At 42.8% G+C, this 14,411-nt stretch overlaps 1 protein-coding gene across 1 annotated transcript; it reads left to right on the plus strand.

Moving 5' to 3' along the window:
• The first annotated feature begins 865 nt into the window (after positions 1-865).
• LOC148040756 (uncharacterized) lies at positions 866-10,810 on the plus strand. The gene is made up of 6 exons (XM_087667122.1): positions 866-1,495; positions 1,609-1,715; positions 9,396-9,809; positions 9,915-10,368; positions 10,477-10,578; positions 10,677-10,810. The coding sequence occupies exons 4-6, from the start codon at positions 10,179-10,181 to the stop codon at positions 10,715-10,717; spliced, it is 333 nt and encodes a 110-aa protein (XP_087523248.1). The 5' UTR covers positions 866-1,495; positions 1,609-1,715; positions 9,396-9,809; positions 9,915-10,178; the 3' UTR covers positions 10,718-10,810.
• Positions 10,811-14,411: the final 3,601 nt, after the last annotated feature.

Raw genomic sequence — 14,411 nt, forward strand, 5'->3', positions numbered from 1 at the left:
AGGGAAATGACTAGCATGGCTCAACGCAAGAGTCTATACTTAACCTTTATACCCTATCTTGAATATCAAAAGGTACTCTTGTCACCCCCTCTCAAAGTTTTTCTCGACGCTATTAAAGGTCTTCAATAATAACTACACAAGTCAAAAATATCAAGCCCTCAACTGATGTTAAGGAAGATAACGTTATATCTTTCAACGTGAAAGGGTTCTCTCACTTTTTCTCTCTCTTAGCACACTAACAAGTTCCAATCATGATAAACACTAAGCATTCATTATCATCTCAATGGGACTTCTTTATGCATGATCCCTTTCAACATTGTCTATGAGAGTGCTATAGCAACAAACTATCGACTTCCCCATAGTAGCATCAACCTCTTGGGCTCTCCCTTTTCAAGTGCGACCTTTACAGTAGGCCTAGAGCTCCAAAAACGACGTGCTTCTTTGGAAAGGAAAGACCACCTCTACACCTAGCATGCACTCTTGGTCACTTCTAATCTAGCCACTGCCATCCATCAATCTTGAGCTGGATAGTAGTCATCTCTCGATCAGTTTGCCACATGACATTAGATCAATCTTAATATAATTGCTCTCTGCCTCGGCTATGCTGAAGCTTATGCAGCCCTCATTTTGTTCCAAAGTGTTGTCACTTTTGTAATCTCTCTCAGTGTCTCACTCTTCTAGTCAACTCGTCTAGCTGTATCTGCCTCCCTCATTAAGTAGTTGCACCGCTGCAGCTGCCTCTCTATTAAATAAGTTCCGTCTCTTATGGCACGGACAATATTTATATGTTCTTTCTTGCTTTTACTGAGCCATTCAATGGCTGGCACTGCAAGCTCCTTAATTCCGGCCAGCTCTGACCAATTATGAACCTTTGATGTACACCATCCCCAAGCTGCAAATCAGGCCCACCCGACTAGCTAGAGTCTACTCATAGGTGCTTGTATATTTCGAGTCATGATAGCTCCTAAAACTGTAACAAGTCCCCTTGAAAGCTCAACACCCTCTGATGGAAACGGCAAGGGGATTGAAGTCTGATGAGAGATCCCGCTGAAATCGATCTTCAGGAGTTTTTCTTTGCAGTTGCAATGAGCTCAAACCAGAGCATCAAATTCCCACAGGTCAGGAGCTAACCGTTAGATTACGGGTTGAGCTACAACGCAGGTGTAGGGTGGCGGACACGTTTTGCAGATAGCAAGAGAGAAAAAGGATAGCAGCCCACCAAAGATTAAGGGATCGTTATGGGAAAAAAGTGAGGCAATGGATTGTTGAAGAAGTTATAATAGCTAGAGAAATACAACTGCTAAACTGTTTCGAGGAGATCCAAGAGGATCGCTGGCGGGTGAGAAGGCACATTCTGAAAACAGGGCGGACGTGATTTAAGCCCAGGGTGCCGCGAGATAACAACAAGCCGTGAGCAAACGATAGGTTGCAAGTTGCAACCATCCTTTCTCTTGTTGCCCCCCGGCCTCTTCCTTGACAAGACCATTGTTATGGCGTAAGCTGGCTCCCCCTGCTCAAATCTTGATCACGCCTTGTAGCATAAATTAGAAGAACAAACAGCTGTTCTACTCTTTACTAACAGCCTCCTTTTCCTTTCATAGATCTCAGATGGTCTTGTCTTGCATCTTTTAGAAAGGCGGCCCTTCAAAATCTCCCCGAGCGCTCACGCTGTTTCGTCTCGGCCTTGAGGCAGCCTCCTTAGCAGGGACAACTCGGTACCTACTAACCTCTCTTTGCTCAGTGTGATGGGGATAAGCTCTTGAAGCCCTCTATTTGACAGGCTTCGGAAGTTCGTCCATTTCTCTCCCTCCAAACCCATTAACATCCTATTTTCTTGCTTAGGGCCGAGACGCACCTAAGTGTATCGACTTGGGTACTCGACCTGATAGGTTTCGTATCAGGGAAATGTCTTGTCTAATCACTATCCTTTGATTTTGGAAATGACACACCGACCTGTTCACGCCTGTAAGGCTCTCCTGGCTCATTTGCCTATTTCTGTCAATCAATCCTTTCTGCTGCAAAATCAGTTTTTGAAATGTATTCAGCAATTAATTGATTCCTTTCGTTCTACGGTCCTATGAGAAGAACGAATGGAAGCATGGGCTGTTTTTAGGGATAATGTGTAGTCGTTATCCCAACAGTATGGTATTCAGCATGCTTCCTTTTTACGTGCTAAATTGAAGTATGCACAATCTTTGTTGTCCCATTTATTGTCTCTGTGTCAATTGGGGGATACCATTGATGACTTACTTACATGCATTGAATGGTTGAAAGGCCAAGTTCAATCTCTACAAGAAGAGGAATATGCTAAATGCAAATTGATGTCCAGAGTGGAAGCTTTGCGCGAAAATAACTATCAATCTCATCAAGTCTTTGCTCGATTACATCATAAATACTCTCGAGAAAATTTTGTGCGCTTGAAGAATGAGCAAGGTGCTATGGTGATAGATCCTGCATCCATCATTCAGATGTGTGTAGATTTTTATAAATCATTGTTTGGCCCTCAAGAGATTCTTTCTGATGTTGTACACTCACTTTGCAGATGCATTTGTGATTTGGTTTGTAATCAAGTTCAGCCAGAATGGGTAGCCTTAATGGAGGCTAATATTTCGAAGGATGAAGTGGAAGAGTTGTTGTCCCATTTGCCTAGAAGAAAAAGCCCTGGTTGGGATGGCCTTTCTAATGAGTTGTTTTCAACCAATGTTGAATAGTTTAAGGATCCGCTAACTCGCATGTGTTAGCAAGTTTGGATTTCTAGTGTCATGCCTTCGGACTAGAAGATTGCAATCATTCGGTTATTGCCTAAGGTTCCCTCTCCTACCTCTTTGAAACAATGGAGACCCATTTTTGTTATGGGCTCTTTATACAAAATCTTCTCAGAAATCATTGCCAACAGATTGCAGAAAGTATTTCCGCATTTGGTTCATCCACATCAATACGGTTTCATTAAAGGTCGAAATATAATGCACAACAGTTTGAATGTTCAGCAACTGGGGATTGACTTTGCAAAAGCTTCGGGCCAACAGATTGTTATGCTTGAACTTGATATTGAAATGGCATTTGATCATATAAGCTGGTCTTTTTTGAAGCAGCTAATGTTCACCCTGGGATTTGGGCCACGTATGGTTTCTCTTGTGGATACTATTAGTCATGGAAGTGTTGAGATGGCAAGCTCAACACGTGCCGACATTGATGATGGACCGCCTGGCTAGATGAGTCCGCACGTCTACACTTAGCACGTTGATGGTCATTATGATACTCACATGGCCACTTACTTATCACTTATTATATTTAGTTTGTTACACCTACCTACAGCACCTACCTACAGCTGGAAAAGATATAATGCCAATCAATTAGTGTTAGTTAGTTATGCATTGTTTGACTTAGAAGGCTACTTTCCTTTATGTTGTATCTTATCTATACTTTGTGTACATTGTATTGTGTGTGGAAGAAGAAGAAAAATTAGCAAGAAAATGTTTTGGCCTCCATCTCTCTTCTTGTGTTCTTAAGTGAGCTTCCTCTTGTGTATACAGTGTGTGTTTGGCACAATAGCTCAAGCACATCCCCCCATCACACGATTCTTGACAAGGACAGTGGCCCGTATTGCACTTAATGGAGGGATCAATTATGAAATTGCCTTATCTCGGTCCCTTCGGCAAGGCTATCCTCTCAGCCCTTTGTTGTTTGCATTGGTCACTCACCCAATGCTTTCTTTGTTGGATAAGTTGGCCAATCAAGGTGAGATCGTTGGTTTGTCTTTTCCCAATGGAGCCTAACTTGTGGGTCAATATTTGCCAAATGATTCCTTTATGCTTCTTAAGGCAAATCACTCGAATATTGATTAGGCAATGGTAGCATGGAAAATTTTTGCTATGGCATTGAAACTTCATATTAATGCTCAAAAATCCACTCTGCTCTCTTGTCCAAAAAATGATTTGCAGGCTTTGGGTTGGAATGGTATTGTGATCCCTAGGGAAAATATAACTAGACATTTGGGTTATCCTATTGGTGTGGAGGTAGCTCCTCATGCCTTGTTGGATTAGATGGCTTCCCGTATTCATGATCAATTTATGTACTGGAAGTCTCAAGGCTGGCCTCTCCATGTGAGACTTAAAGTTTCTCAATGCATTATGATCAGCATGATTTCCTTTTTTTGGCCATTACTTCATTGGACTAAGAAGTCCTTATTAGAATTAGTTCAGCCATGTTATGAAAAAAGAAAGGAAATTGCCAGGGCCAGGTGTGGATATCACGGTAACATGTGACTACTCCTAAAAGGATGGGGGGAGCAGCTCTTTTGTATGTTAATTTTCATATGGTTGCTTTGAGGTTAGCTCTTCTACAGGCACTCTGTGTTGAGAGTCATCCTTGGATAGATGTAGCAAAAAAATTTATAGAAAGAACTAGCATTTCTCATGGTAGCACGGTTATTCATGCTTCTTGGTGGCATATGCTTAGCTCTACAAGATCTATTAAAGTCTCCCAGTCTTTTCTCCTTTTCCATATGATCCCATCTTGGTAGGTAATATTACGTTTTGCAGTTTGGCGCTCTCTTAATTTTTGTAAGGAGAAGAATTACTTGCTAGGAGAAGTACTGGCACTACAAGGGTACACACATATAGCGACACTAAGTAGCGACATTTTTTTTCAACGTCGGTATTAGCGTCGCTAAAAACGTTGCTATTTGCGTCGCTATTAGCGTCGCTATCTGCGTCACTAAAAACGTCGCTCGCAGATAGTGACTCTAATAGCGACGACTTACTGCGGTAACATTTCGCGAAAACCCGAACGTTTCTTTCAAATGAGCGCGCGAAGGCGGAGAGAAAGAGAAAGGGAGGTGAGCAAGAGAAGGAGGTGAGCAAGGGAGGTGAGCAAGGAAGCAAGCTGCGAGCCGCACGCGAGGAGAGGAGCGTCATCCACATGAAGAGGTCATGGAAGAAGAAGAGAGCACGACGGTATGCCCTGTTTTAGTTTCTTTACAATCTTTGTTTTGCTTTGCAATGTAGATTAGAAAGTGTTGGTTTCTCTTCGATCTTTATGTTGCTTTGCAATGTCGGTTAGGAAGTGTTGAAAGAGAGAGAAATGGAAGTGAGTGTTTTCAAATTTTTTCTTGTGTTGGTTTTTATTCTTTGCAATGTAGGTACGAAAATGTATGTGTGTGAGCATAGTTTAGAGTCGACCTCAAAGATAGATAAGTTTAGAGCTGAACGTAAAGAGATAGGTACGAAAATTTTAAAAAAAAGACCTGAAATATATATAGTGGAGTGGTCCCAATATATAATATAGAATCATTATTAAATTATCATTCCATTACATCGCAGTCAAGATGTCTAGCACTCACGACCAACATGGTGGTGATCGTGAGGCTTGGCTCAATCAACATGTCCCCTGTCCATGCACTCAATGCAAATTGGCCATTCGTCGGAAACATCGTTTATCCATAGAGCATGTGCAACGGTATGGAGAGTTTCGAGTTGAGATAATCGACCAAGCAGTCTTGAATTACGAGATTGTGGTAATTTCTCTCTCATTACATACTATATGACATGTAATTGATTTAAGTATAACAGTTTGGGGTTATCTTAGAAGTTAGCTCCTTAACATCCTTTACAGGGTCAGGGCCATGTCGATACATTGCAGTCCGCAGATCTCTTGTGTCCAGTAAGACGGGTTCGCCCGCGCTCTATACAAATGCCGTCCGAGATAACTAACTGTCTCATAGAAGGTGATAACTCTCAACCCCCCTCTATGGGTAAGAATGCTGGAGACATGGACGATCCTCCTGCTTTTTTGGAGCCCGAGTTAGAGGACATGATTGAATCATTGCTTCCGACGGACTCAGAATCCCAAGATCCTTTAATTGCGGAGGCTGCCATTCCATTGTATGATGGGAGTTGGGTATCCCGTTTGAAGACACTTATTGCATTGTTGAGCATACAAACAAAGTATAGATGGAGCGATGCGAGTGTGACAAAGCTATTCAGGTATATTATGATGTGTATGATTCTTTATTGAAAGCCATTAAAATGTGCTATGTAGTACTCTAATAACGTGCTTCATTGCAATTTGTAGAACGTTGAAATCTTACATTTTTCTTACCCAAAACACGATGCCTGAGTCTCGTGATGATGCAAGACAAGTGCTGCGAAAGCTAGGCATGGATTATAATTGCATTCATGCTTGCCCCAAAGATTGTGTTCTCTTCCGGGGAGAGTTTGAATTGTTGGCCACATGTCCCAAGTGCAGTGCAGACAGGTATCAAAATGACTTGCAAGGACACACTCCCCAGAAGGTTTTGAGGCACTTTCCACTGATATCGCGTATTCGTCACATTTTTCGGACCAAGAGTTTTGCAAATTTGACTACATGGCATGCGGAAAATCGATCCACTGATGGTGTACAATGTACACTAGCTGACTCAGAAGCATGGCATCACATTGACAAGACTTTCCCTGACTTTGAAAAGGAGGCGAGGAATCTACGATTCGGTCTTGCCATGGATGGGGTAAATCCTTTTGATTTACGTTCCACCTCCTATAGTGTATGGCCCGTGGTCCTTATTAACTACAATATACCGCCATGGCTTTCCACCAAGAAAGGACACCTTTTGCTCAGCTTGCTTGTGCCTGGACGATACAAAGTCAAGAATATGGATGTCTACCTCTCTCCACTGATTGATGAGCTAAAGGAGTTGTGGGAGGGAATTGTAGTGGAGGACATGAGCAAATATATTGGTAGGCGATCCGCAACTATAAGGGCAATTCTTATGTGGACCATGCATGACTTTCTAGGTTACGGAGAATGCTTTGGTAAAGCGTGTTTTCTTATTTTGCTAGTTTTCTTTGAGCGATGTTGGTGTTATGACATGCCTCATTGTACATGTTTGTTCTACAGGGCTAGTCACGTTAGGTTACCATGCATGTCCTCTATGTGGACCAAGGTTGGATTCTCGTATGTCAAAATCTATGAAGAAGATGGTATTTGAGAGACATCGGGCTTTTTTGCTAGAGGGTCATGTCATGAGAGAAGGATTTCTTGGTCGCCCTCCTGCGAGAATGAACGCACTGAGCTGGTTTGATCGCATGATGGTGGACCAAGACTCGCTTCCCAGTGGAATGCGACGCTTCTCAATTTTCAATGAGCTAACTTATTGGAAAAAACTGAAAATTAACCACCTTTTTGATCCCATGCACATTTTTAAGAATGTGGGTAGCTTGCTATGGGACCACCTCACTGGGCAGCGAGACACACTAGGAGCAAGGATGGATTTGAAAGTAGTGGGAAAGATGGAACCATATTGGCCTGTAAGTGGCATCGACGGTCGAGTGCAATTGCTGCGCGCTCCTTGGGTTTTGTCTGGCAATGAAGTGCAACGAGTAAAGGAAAACTTCAAGTCCTTTCGCACGCCGACTAGCCTAATGCGTTCTCTCAAGACAGCATTCACAAAGGATGACCAACTGACAGGACTCAAAGCCCATGATTGGCATAAGATGTGTCAGGTATGTACGGTATGAGGCTGCATATGGCATGATTCTGCATATTATATTTCAGAATCTCCGTTTGTTTATACACAATATTAATTACATGGTTTTCACAGTTCGTATTTCCGATCGCAATCGCGGGGTCTCTGACATCGGAGGTACGGACAACCATTTACAAATTGTCCGAGTTGGTTCAATTTGTCTCCCAAAAAGAGATTCACACATCATCGATTGAATCCACGAAATGCATGGCAGTAGAGACTGCTTGTCTTTTGGAGAAGTATCTTCCCACTAGCATACTCACGATACAAACCCATCTTCTAGTACATATTGTAGATGAATTGCAGGTTGCAGGTCCAGTCCATAGTCGATGGATGTTTTTCCTTGAACGGTTCATGAAGACCTTAAAGGGATTTCTGCGACAACGGGCTCGTCCTGAGGGTAGCATGGCTGAAGGTTGGTTAGTGTGGAAGGCCTTGGTGTACATTTCTGAGTGGTTGTCCACTATGGAGACCGGTGGGACAAAGGCTTGATATGGTCACTTAAGGAGGATGATCGTCTGAATGGAGATGTCCTAGTGGGAAATGGAATAGAGAAGAAGATGGACGTATCCATGGAGTCCAAGGTGAACCGATTTTGTATGCTGCATAGCACTACGATGGAGAAGTGGCTACAACGGTATGAGGATGCTCGAGCTGAGCGAGAGTCTGCAAGATCTGACTTTCGACGGAGTACGCGGCAATGGCCCATTCGATATCTGAAGGGCTTAGAGGAGATGCCTCTACTCATGTCCACTAGATGGCTACATGAGGCCCTAACCAAAGCATCTCAAGATGGAGAAACAGTTACTGAAGAAGAGTGGGACTTCTCACGTGGATGCAATCCTAAGGTATGCAATCCCAAGAAATTACAATCTATACTGCAAATCGCAACTAATTTACTTGTTCTTCTCCCAGTATAAGGTCCATAGTGCAGCATGGTCATGTGGACGACATTTCAGAGTAGAGCACATCGACAAGTTACGCTTGACAATGGACTGTGGAGTGATGGCAATGTTTGAGCAGGAAAGCCGACGACGTGCCACAGATCCAAACCGTGTAGTTGCAGAGATGGAGTATTTCGAATGTTTACAGAGTATCCTTGTAGTGGACTATCGAAGTTTCTCTGTGACCATATTTGATGTGCAATGGTTCAAGGTTACTCTCGAAGGAGCAGGTGCAACTGTTCGGCGAGGGCCAAGTGGCTTTGCTGAGATTAACTCAATGAAGAAGTGGACCGATTTGAGTGATACATTTGTTTTGCCAAATCACTATGAGCAGGTAAGAGTCCCTAATACTTGACGCGCTTTAGCAATCTCAAAGTGGACTTTTATACTAATCGTAATATGGATCAGGTCGTCTTTTTCCCTAATCCTCAACAACCTCAATGGTGGTATGTCATTCCCATGACATCTAGGAGTATCCCCGTGTTTGCCAGAACCCCCATATCGATCGTAGAAGAGACACCTTTAATAGCGGCAAGGACAGAAGGCATACAAGAAACTAGGATGAACCGCCTAGAGGACCAAGACATCTCACTATGGAGATAGAGGAGATAGAGGATGGGTTTTTTGAAAATGAAGCAGAGTCCTCATTTTGTGGAGAATTTTGTATAGATCTCCCAGTGTATATTGAGCTATGTCAAGATGAGATTGTGGAACCCTAAACAAAAGTCACTCGATCAAAACGTTCCTCCCACTATAGCAATGCTACTTTTTGCAAATCGGTTAGGACAATTTGTATGTTTTTGGAGTATGGTGTTTTGTATTATCTAATTTTTTTATTATTTTAAAATGAAGTCTTGCAAATTAAGTCTTAGTTTTATTATGTCTTGCAATTCATTATCTAATTGACTTATTTTTCCTTGTATGTGCAGGTTTAGGATTTGGGCACGGATGGCAGGATGAGTCGGGATTTTATAGATGATGACATTGACGCGATACTAGCGCGTTTCTCACTGGAGCATCTAGCACGGGTCAGAGATAGAGCCGATGCACAGCTTTCCTGTTCCACCTCAGCACGATCGGCAGACTCTAGACGGTCCGATGCTTCGGTCTCCAATAGACGTAGTCGCAGGTCTCGCTTTGCTTCAGAGTCACATAGTCGAGGAGGAGGTAGCTCCTGTTGTGGGGATACAGATGTAGTCTCTCCCACTCGCACTGCCACCAGGGAGTCGACACCGTCTTTCACTGGCGGTGGGGTAGGCAGACGTCTACTGCTCCCACTTTTTCACACACCCCACCGATCACTCCCAGGGCCAACAAGAAGTACACAAAACCCATTCCTCCAGGTATGTATTTTCATATCCTTTTTCGCAGTAGCACTTATCAATTCAAGTTGTGTTTGACACATTTGTATTAATGTCATGAAAGTATCCGTTTGCAAAATCTTGCAGGTTACTCGTATCTCATAGATAAGGTCTCTGGCCATTTATACATGAATGATGATGGAAAAGCTGTCATCTCTAGGATGCATGAGTTGTGCCAACAAGTATTTCGGCACAACATTACAAACAAGTGGAAGGAGATCCCAGATGCCAGCAAGGAGTACATAATCGATACATTGTATCGAGAGTTCCCTCAGCCCTCTAGCAATGATAGATTTTCGAGAGGGTGGATGATGATGCGTATGCGTGACTATCAGTCGCATAGGCGGTCTGATGCACACGAAGCAGTCAAGCAGGGCAAATCGAAGCTGGAGTGGTTGGATACAGAGGACTAGAGTAATCTCCAGGATGAGGCGACATCCACTCCAGACAAGTGGAAGCAGCAGAAGGACGCAGCAAAGGCATGCTTGGATGCAGGATCGGTGCATCACCTTGGTAGCGGCGGCCATTCCTGGCAAATTTTGTAAGTATTAATAGGGTAGAGTACTCTAATTTAATGACATCCATGTTGATGTATGTATTTCGAACATGAATCTCAAGTATGTTGTTTTTCAATGTTTGTGTGCCACAGCAAGGTTTTACAAATCGCGACCCGACTGCACTAGAGGTGACATACGGGGAGAAGCATGGCTTGAGTGCCCTGATCGAGAAGCTCTATGCTCGTGGAGGACTGGTAAGTAGTAATAAATATCATTCCTAATTTGAGAAATCTGTCATTATATGTCAGTTTGTATTTGGTACTCACAATTATATATGTATTTACTGTTGCAGACTCCCTTCGATATGCCACTACAGCGAGAGGAGTTTTCTAATGCGGATGAGTCGTAGAGAGCAGATTAGGCTACATAGGATTACTCCCCATCTTGTATTATATAAAGCCTTATGGCCTCTATCCTCCATATGTAATAGCAAAGTATATATGATTCAGACTTCTATGTTGTAGCATGACTCCATATTTGCTTTGTCGCAGTAGCACTTATCAATTTAAGTTCTGTTATTTTCTTTATCAATGCAGTGCACATTTGTGTTAATTAATGTCATGAAAGTACTTGTTTGCAAAGTCTTGTCATTATTTGGGATCGATTGTCTAACTTCTTTGACAGCAGGAATTGTCTCTTAGCCCTGTGTGACTCTAACTGTGGCAGGGTTGCATCTGCAGCTCTACCACAAAAAAAAAATTATTCTCTACAACCGTCGGTATCAGCATTCGAAAATAATTTTGCAATTGTCGGTATTCGCGTCGGAAATTCCTTTGTAACCGTCGCTAATTTCGTCGGTATTAGCGTCGCTAAATAGCAATGCTAATATCGACGAAAATAGCGAGGCAAATAGTGACCGTTTTGTAGCGACGCTAATACCGATGACGGGGATATTTTTTATATATAAAGAAAATGTCGTTATAAACGTCGTTATAGCATGTATATGTTGTAGTGTGGCTACCTCCAAGTTGTTAGATTGGCATGATAAAGATCTACAGTGAGACAAGTTCAATCAGATGGTTCTTTTGGGGTTTCAGACAGTCTTGGATGGTGTCATTCCTGGGCAGGCCCATCTTTATTCTTTTTGCTGTATTCGTAAGCATTTTTGGGTGCCTAGAGGATATCATGATATTTTTTTGGCCATACATGATAGACTTTTGAGGTACTATTCTTTGCCTAGATCACACCTATTGACTCCCTGGGGTGATTGGATGTTTGTGATTCCTGATGATTTTGAGAAAAGGTCAACTAACCAGATATATCATCAGATGGTGGAGGCCAAGAGATGGGTCACGGATAAGGCTAATAAAGTATGGCATATTTGGGATAGCAAAAAGAAATGGCAGGATAGATTCATGTAGCTATGAAAATCTAAGGTTTCGTATCATGGAAAAGTGTTTATATGGAGGGTACTTATTGGGGCTCTTCCTATTGAGAATGTGCTCTGTGCTCGTAAGATCTCTGCTGATTGATGTGTATTTTGTACTACATGTGATGAGACAGTGCTTCATATTTTTGCCTCTTGCCCTATTGCGAGACAAGTTTGGAGTTTTGTTTCCCATGTATGGTTCTTGTTGACTCAGCACTAGATATCAGGTCGTTCTTGGATTATGGAAAAGATGACCTCCATGACCTCTTTGCATTTAGATTATTCTTGCCTGTTCCATTTCCTTAGATGGACTACCTTGTGGCATTTTTGGCGTACTCAGAATGCCTTCATTTTTTATTCAATATCTGGCATTCATGATCATGTGGCCCGAATTCATGATTTAGTGTTGTGGCAAATCTTCTCTATGGTGTCTGATGATCTAGTGTCTCCTGACATTGCTATTCCCTGGCTAGATATTATTCACTCCACACCAGCTGTTCTTTTAGTGTGACATTTCTATGTTAGAGTATGTGTAGACTTTCCTTTATGTATGTTATTTTTAATGGTGATCTGGTGGTATGATGTAAATATTTACTACTTAATTCAATTATCTTCACGAGAGAGAGAGAGAGAGAGAGAGAGAGTCTAAATTTCAGGAAAGAGAGTTGAGTAGAGGAGAGAGAATGTAGAAAAGAACAGACGAGATCACTCCAAACCAATGAATGCATACCACATCATCGTTACTTTGGCAAGTGAAAAATGCCCTCAAAAAATTTTAAGGTACTCTATTCACTAGAATAAGTTTATTTTTTTAAGGAGAATAAGTTAAATTAGGTACGTATGTAAGTCACTGTTACCAGCAACAGTGAAAAGCAGGAAAATAGAAAAATCTGAGAAGCAAGAAAAGGTGTAGGGCAGGCATGGAGAAGGCGCCCAGAAGAATAATAAGTACGGAAAAATTCCAAAAGCATGGGAACAACCACCAAAAGTCCAAGGCGCAGCCACCGAAGCCTAGAGGAGTTAAAAGCAAGAAAGTGTGCCTTTAAATCAGGCACTCTCAAATCCTTGTAAAAGAGCACCAGGATCTCTCCTGTGCAAATTGTGAACTTAGAAGGGTGGTAGGACCAGCTAGGAAGGGAAAATATAGAGAAATAAGGCCTAGGCCATGGTCGGCCATGTAAAAATTGAGGTTGACCGCCTGTGGGAAGTGGGGCATGTATATAAAGTTGAAAAGTGAATGAGAAACTCATTCTTGTGTTCGGCAAAAAGCTTCTTCTTCTTCTTCTCTTCTTCTTGCCTTCTTTCTTGTGCTTGAGAGAGGGAGTTAGTGAGGATCAGGGAGTGAGGGAGTGAGTGTGAGAGAGTGAAGGATCAAGGAGAAGAAGCTCCCCATCTCCTCTCTTCATCTTCTTCTCTTCTCTATTCTTCTCTTGTCTCGCACGGCTATGGAGGATGGAGCTTGTTGGAGAGGGATTGAGGTTTCTTGAGCTTGTCTCAAGGATCGTGGAGCTACCGGCGTGCATGGGAGAGGTGGGTACTCAATCGAGCATCAAGGTAAGCTCACTACCCCCCATAGGTAGGGAGGGCACATCCGCTATGTGAGAGGTAGCCATGGCCGCTCAACTTGAAATGCTTGACCAATAAGCGGTCCGTAGGTATTGAGGGTTGAGCTTGAAGCTCCCTTCATTTTGGTTTCATTGTTGGGATAGACGGAATCGAGCCGTGAGTGCTGCGCGCTTTGAATCGAGCATAGAAGTAGGGTTTTAAGCCCAAACCAGTGATTGAGATATATAGGAGATTTAGGTGGTTTGATCTTCCAAACAAGTAAGTATTTTGTTTTTTTTTTAGTAGGCAAGTAGGTAAATAAACCTCATACACTATTTTTGATTTTTGCTGCGTTAGGGTAGGATTAGGACCAAGGAAACATGGAAAATAGAAGGGCTTTCTATTGCTGAAAATAGGCTAAAAACTAGGAGAAAAGGGCATAAAATCTAAATCTTCAGTAGATGGGTACAAGAGGGGTAACCATAAGGTTGAAGCAGACTTGAGCAGGGCAATAAGAGGCTCAAAAGGTCAGGGGAATCCTCATTTTGCAGTCAGAGCTTGAGAGAGAGACTGTGAGTGCAAGTGTATAAGGGATTCGATCCGGTCATTTTGTTATCGCTCAACCATCCGAGGTATTCCTTAACCTTCTATGAGTTTTTTGCTTGTTGGATCTGGAAAGTTGGAGCTTGTTCCAGGACCCCCACATGTTGCATTCATCATTCGCGCCCTCGCAACTGCGCCACGACAAACGGAATCAGACCACTCTCCAGGTGTCGGAGACTCTTCGAGTCAGACCGTCTTGGACTACCCGACTTAGGCACACCACCTTAGAGTTGGACCACCCCGTCTGATCGGACCAACTATATGACCTGATGGTTCGACCCTGCCAATCGGATCCAACCACATGGCAGTAGACCCATTTTGAGTAGGACCCATTTTGAGGCCTGGACCACCTGGTCCAATCGGATAGTCCAACTCACAGTCAAACCAACTCACAGTCGAATCAACTAGACTCAGACGGTCGGACTCCCAGAATCGAACCACCAAGGCAGAACATTGTAAAATTGGTAAGTGAGCCACTACCTCAGGCCAAGGCCGCTCCGAACCCATCTC

Source organism: Lygodium microphyllum, chromosome 2, assembly GCF_053477565.2.
Source record: "Lygodium microphyllum isolate KBCC chromosome 2, Lygodium_microphyllum_v1.1.10, whole genome shotgun sequence".
Classification (NCBI taxonomy): domain Eukaryota; kingdom Viridiplantae; phylum Streptophyta; class Polypodiopsida; order Schizaeales; family Lygodiaceae; genus Lygodium; species Lygodium microphyllum.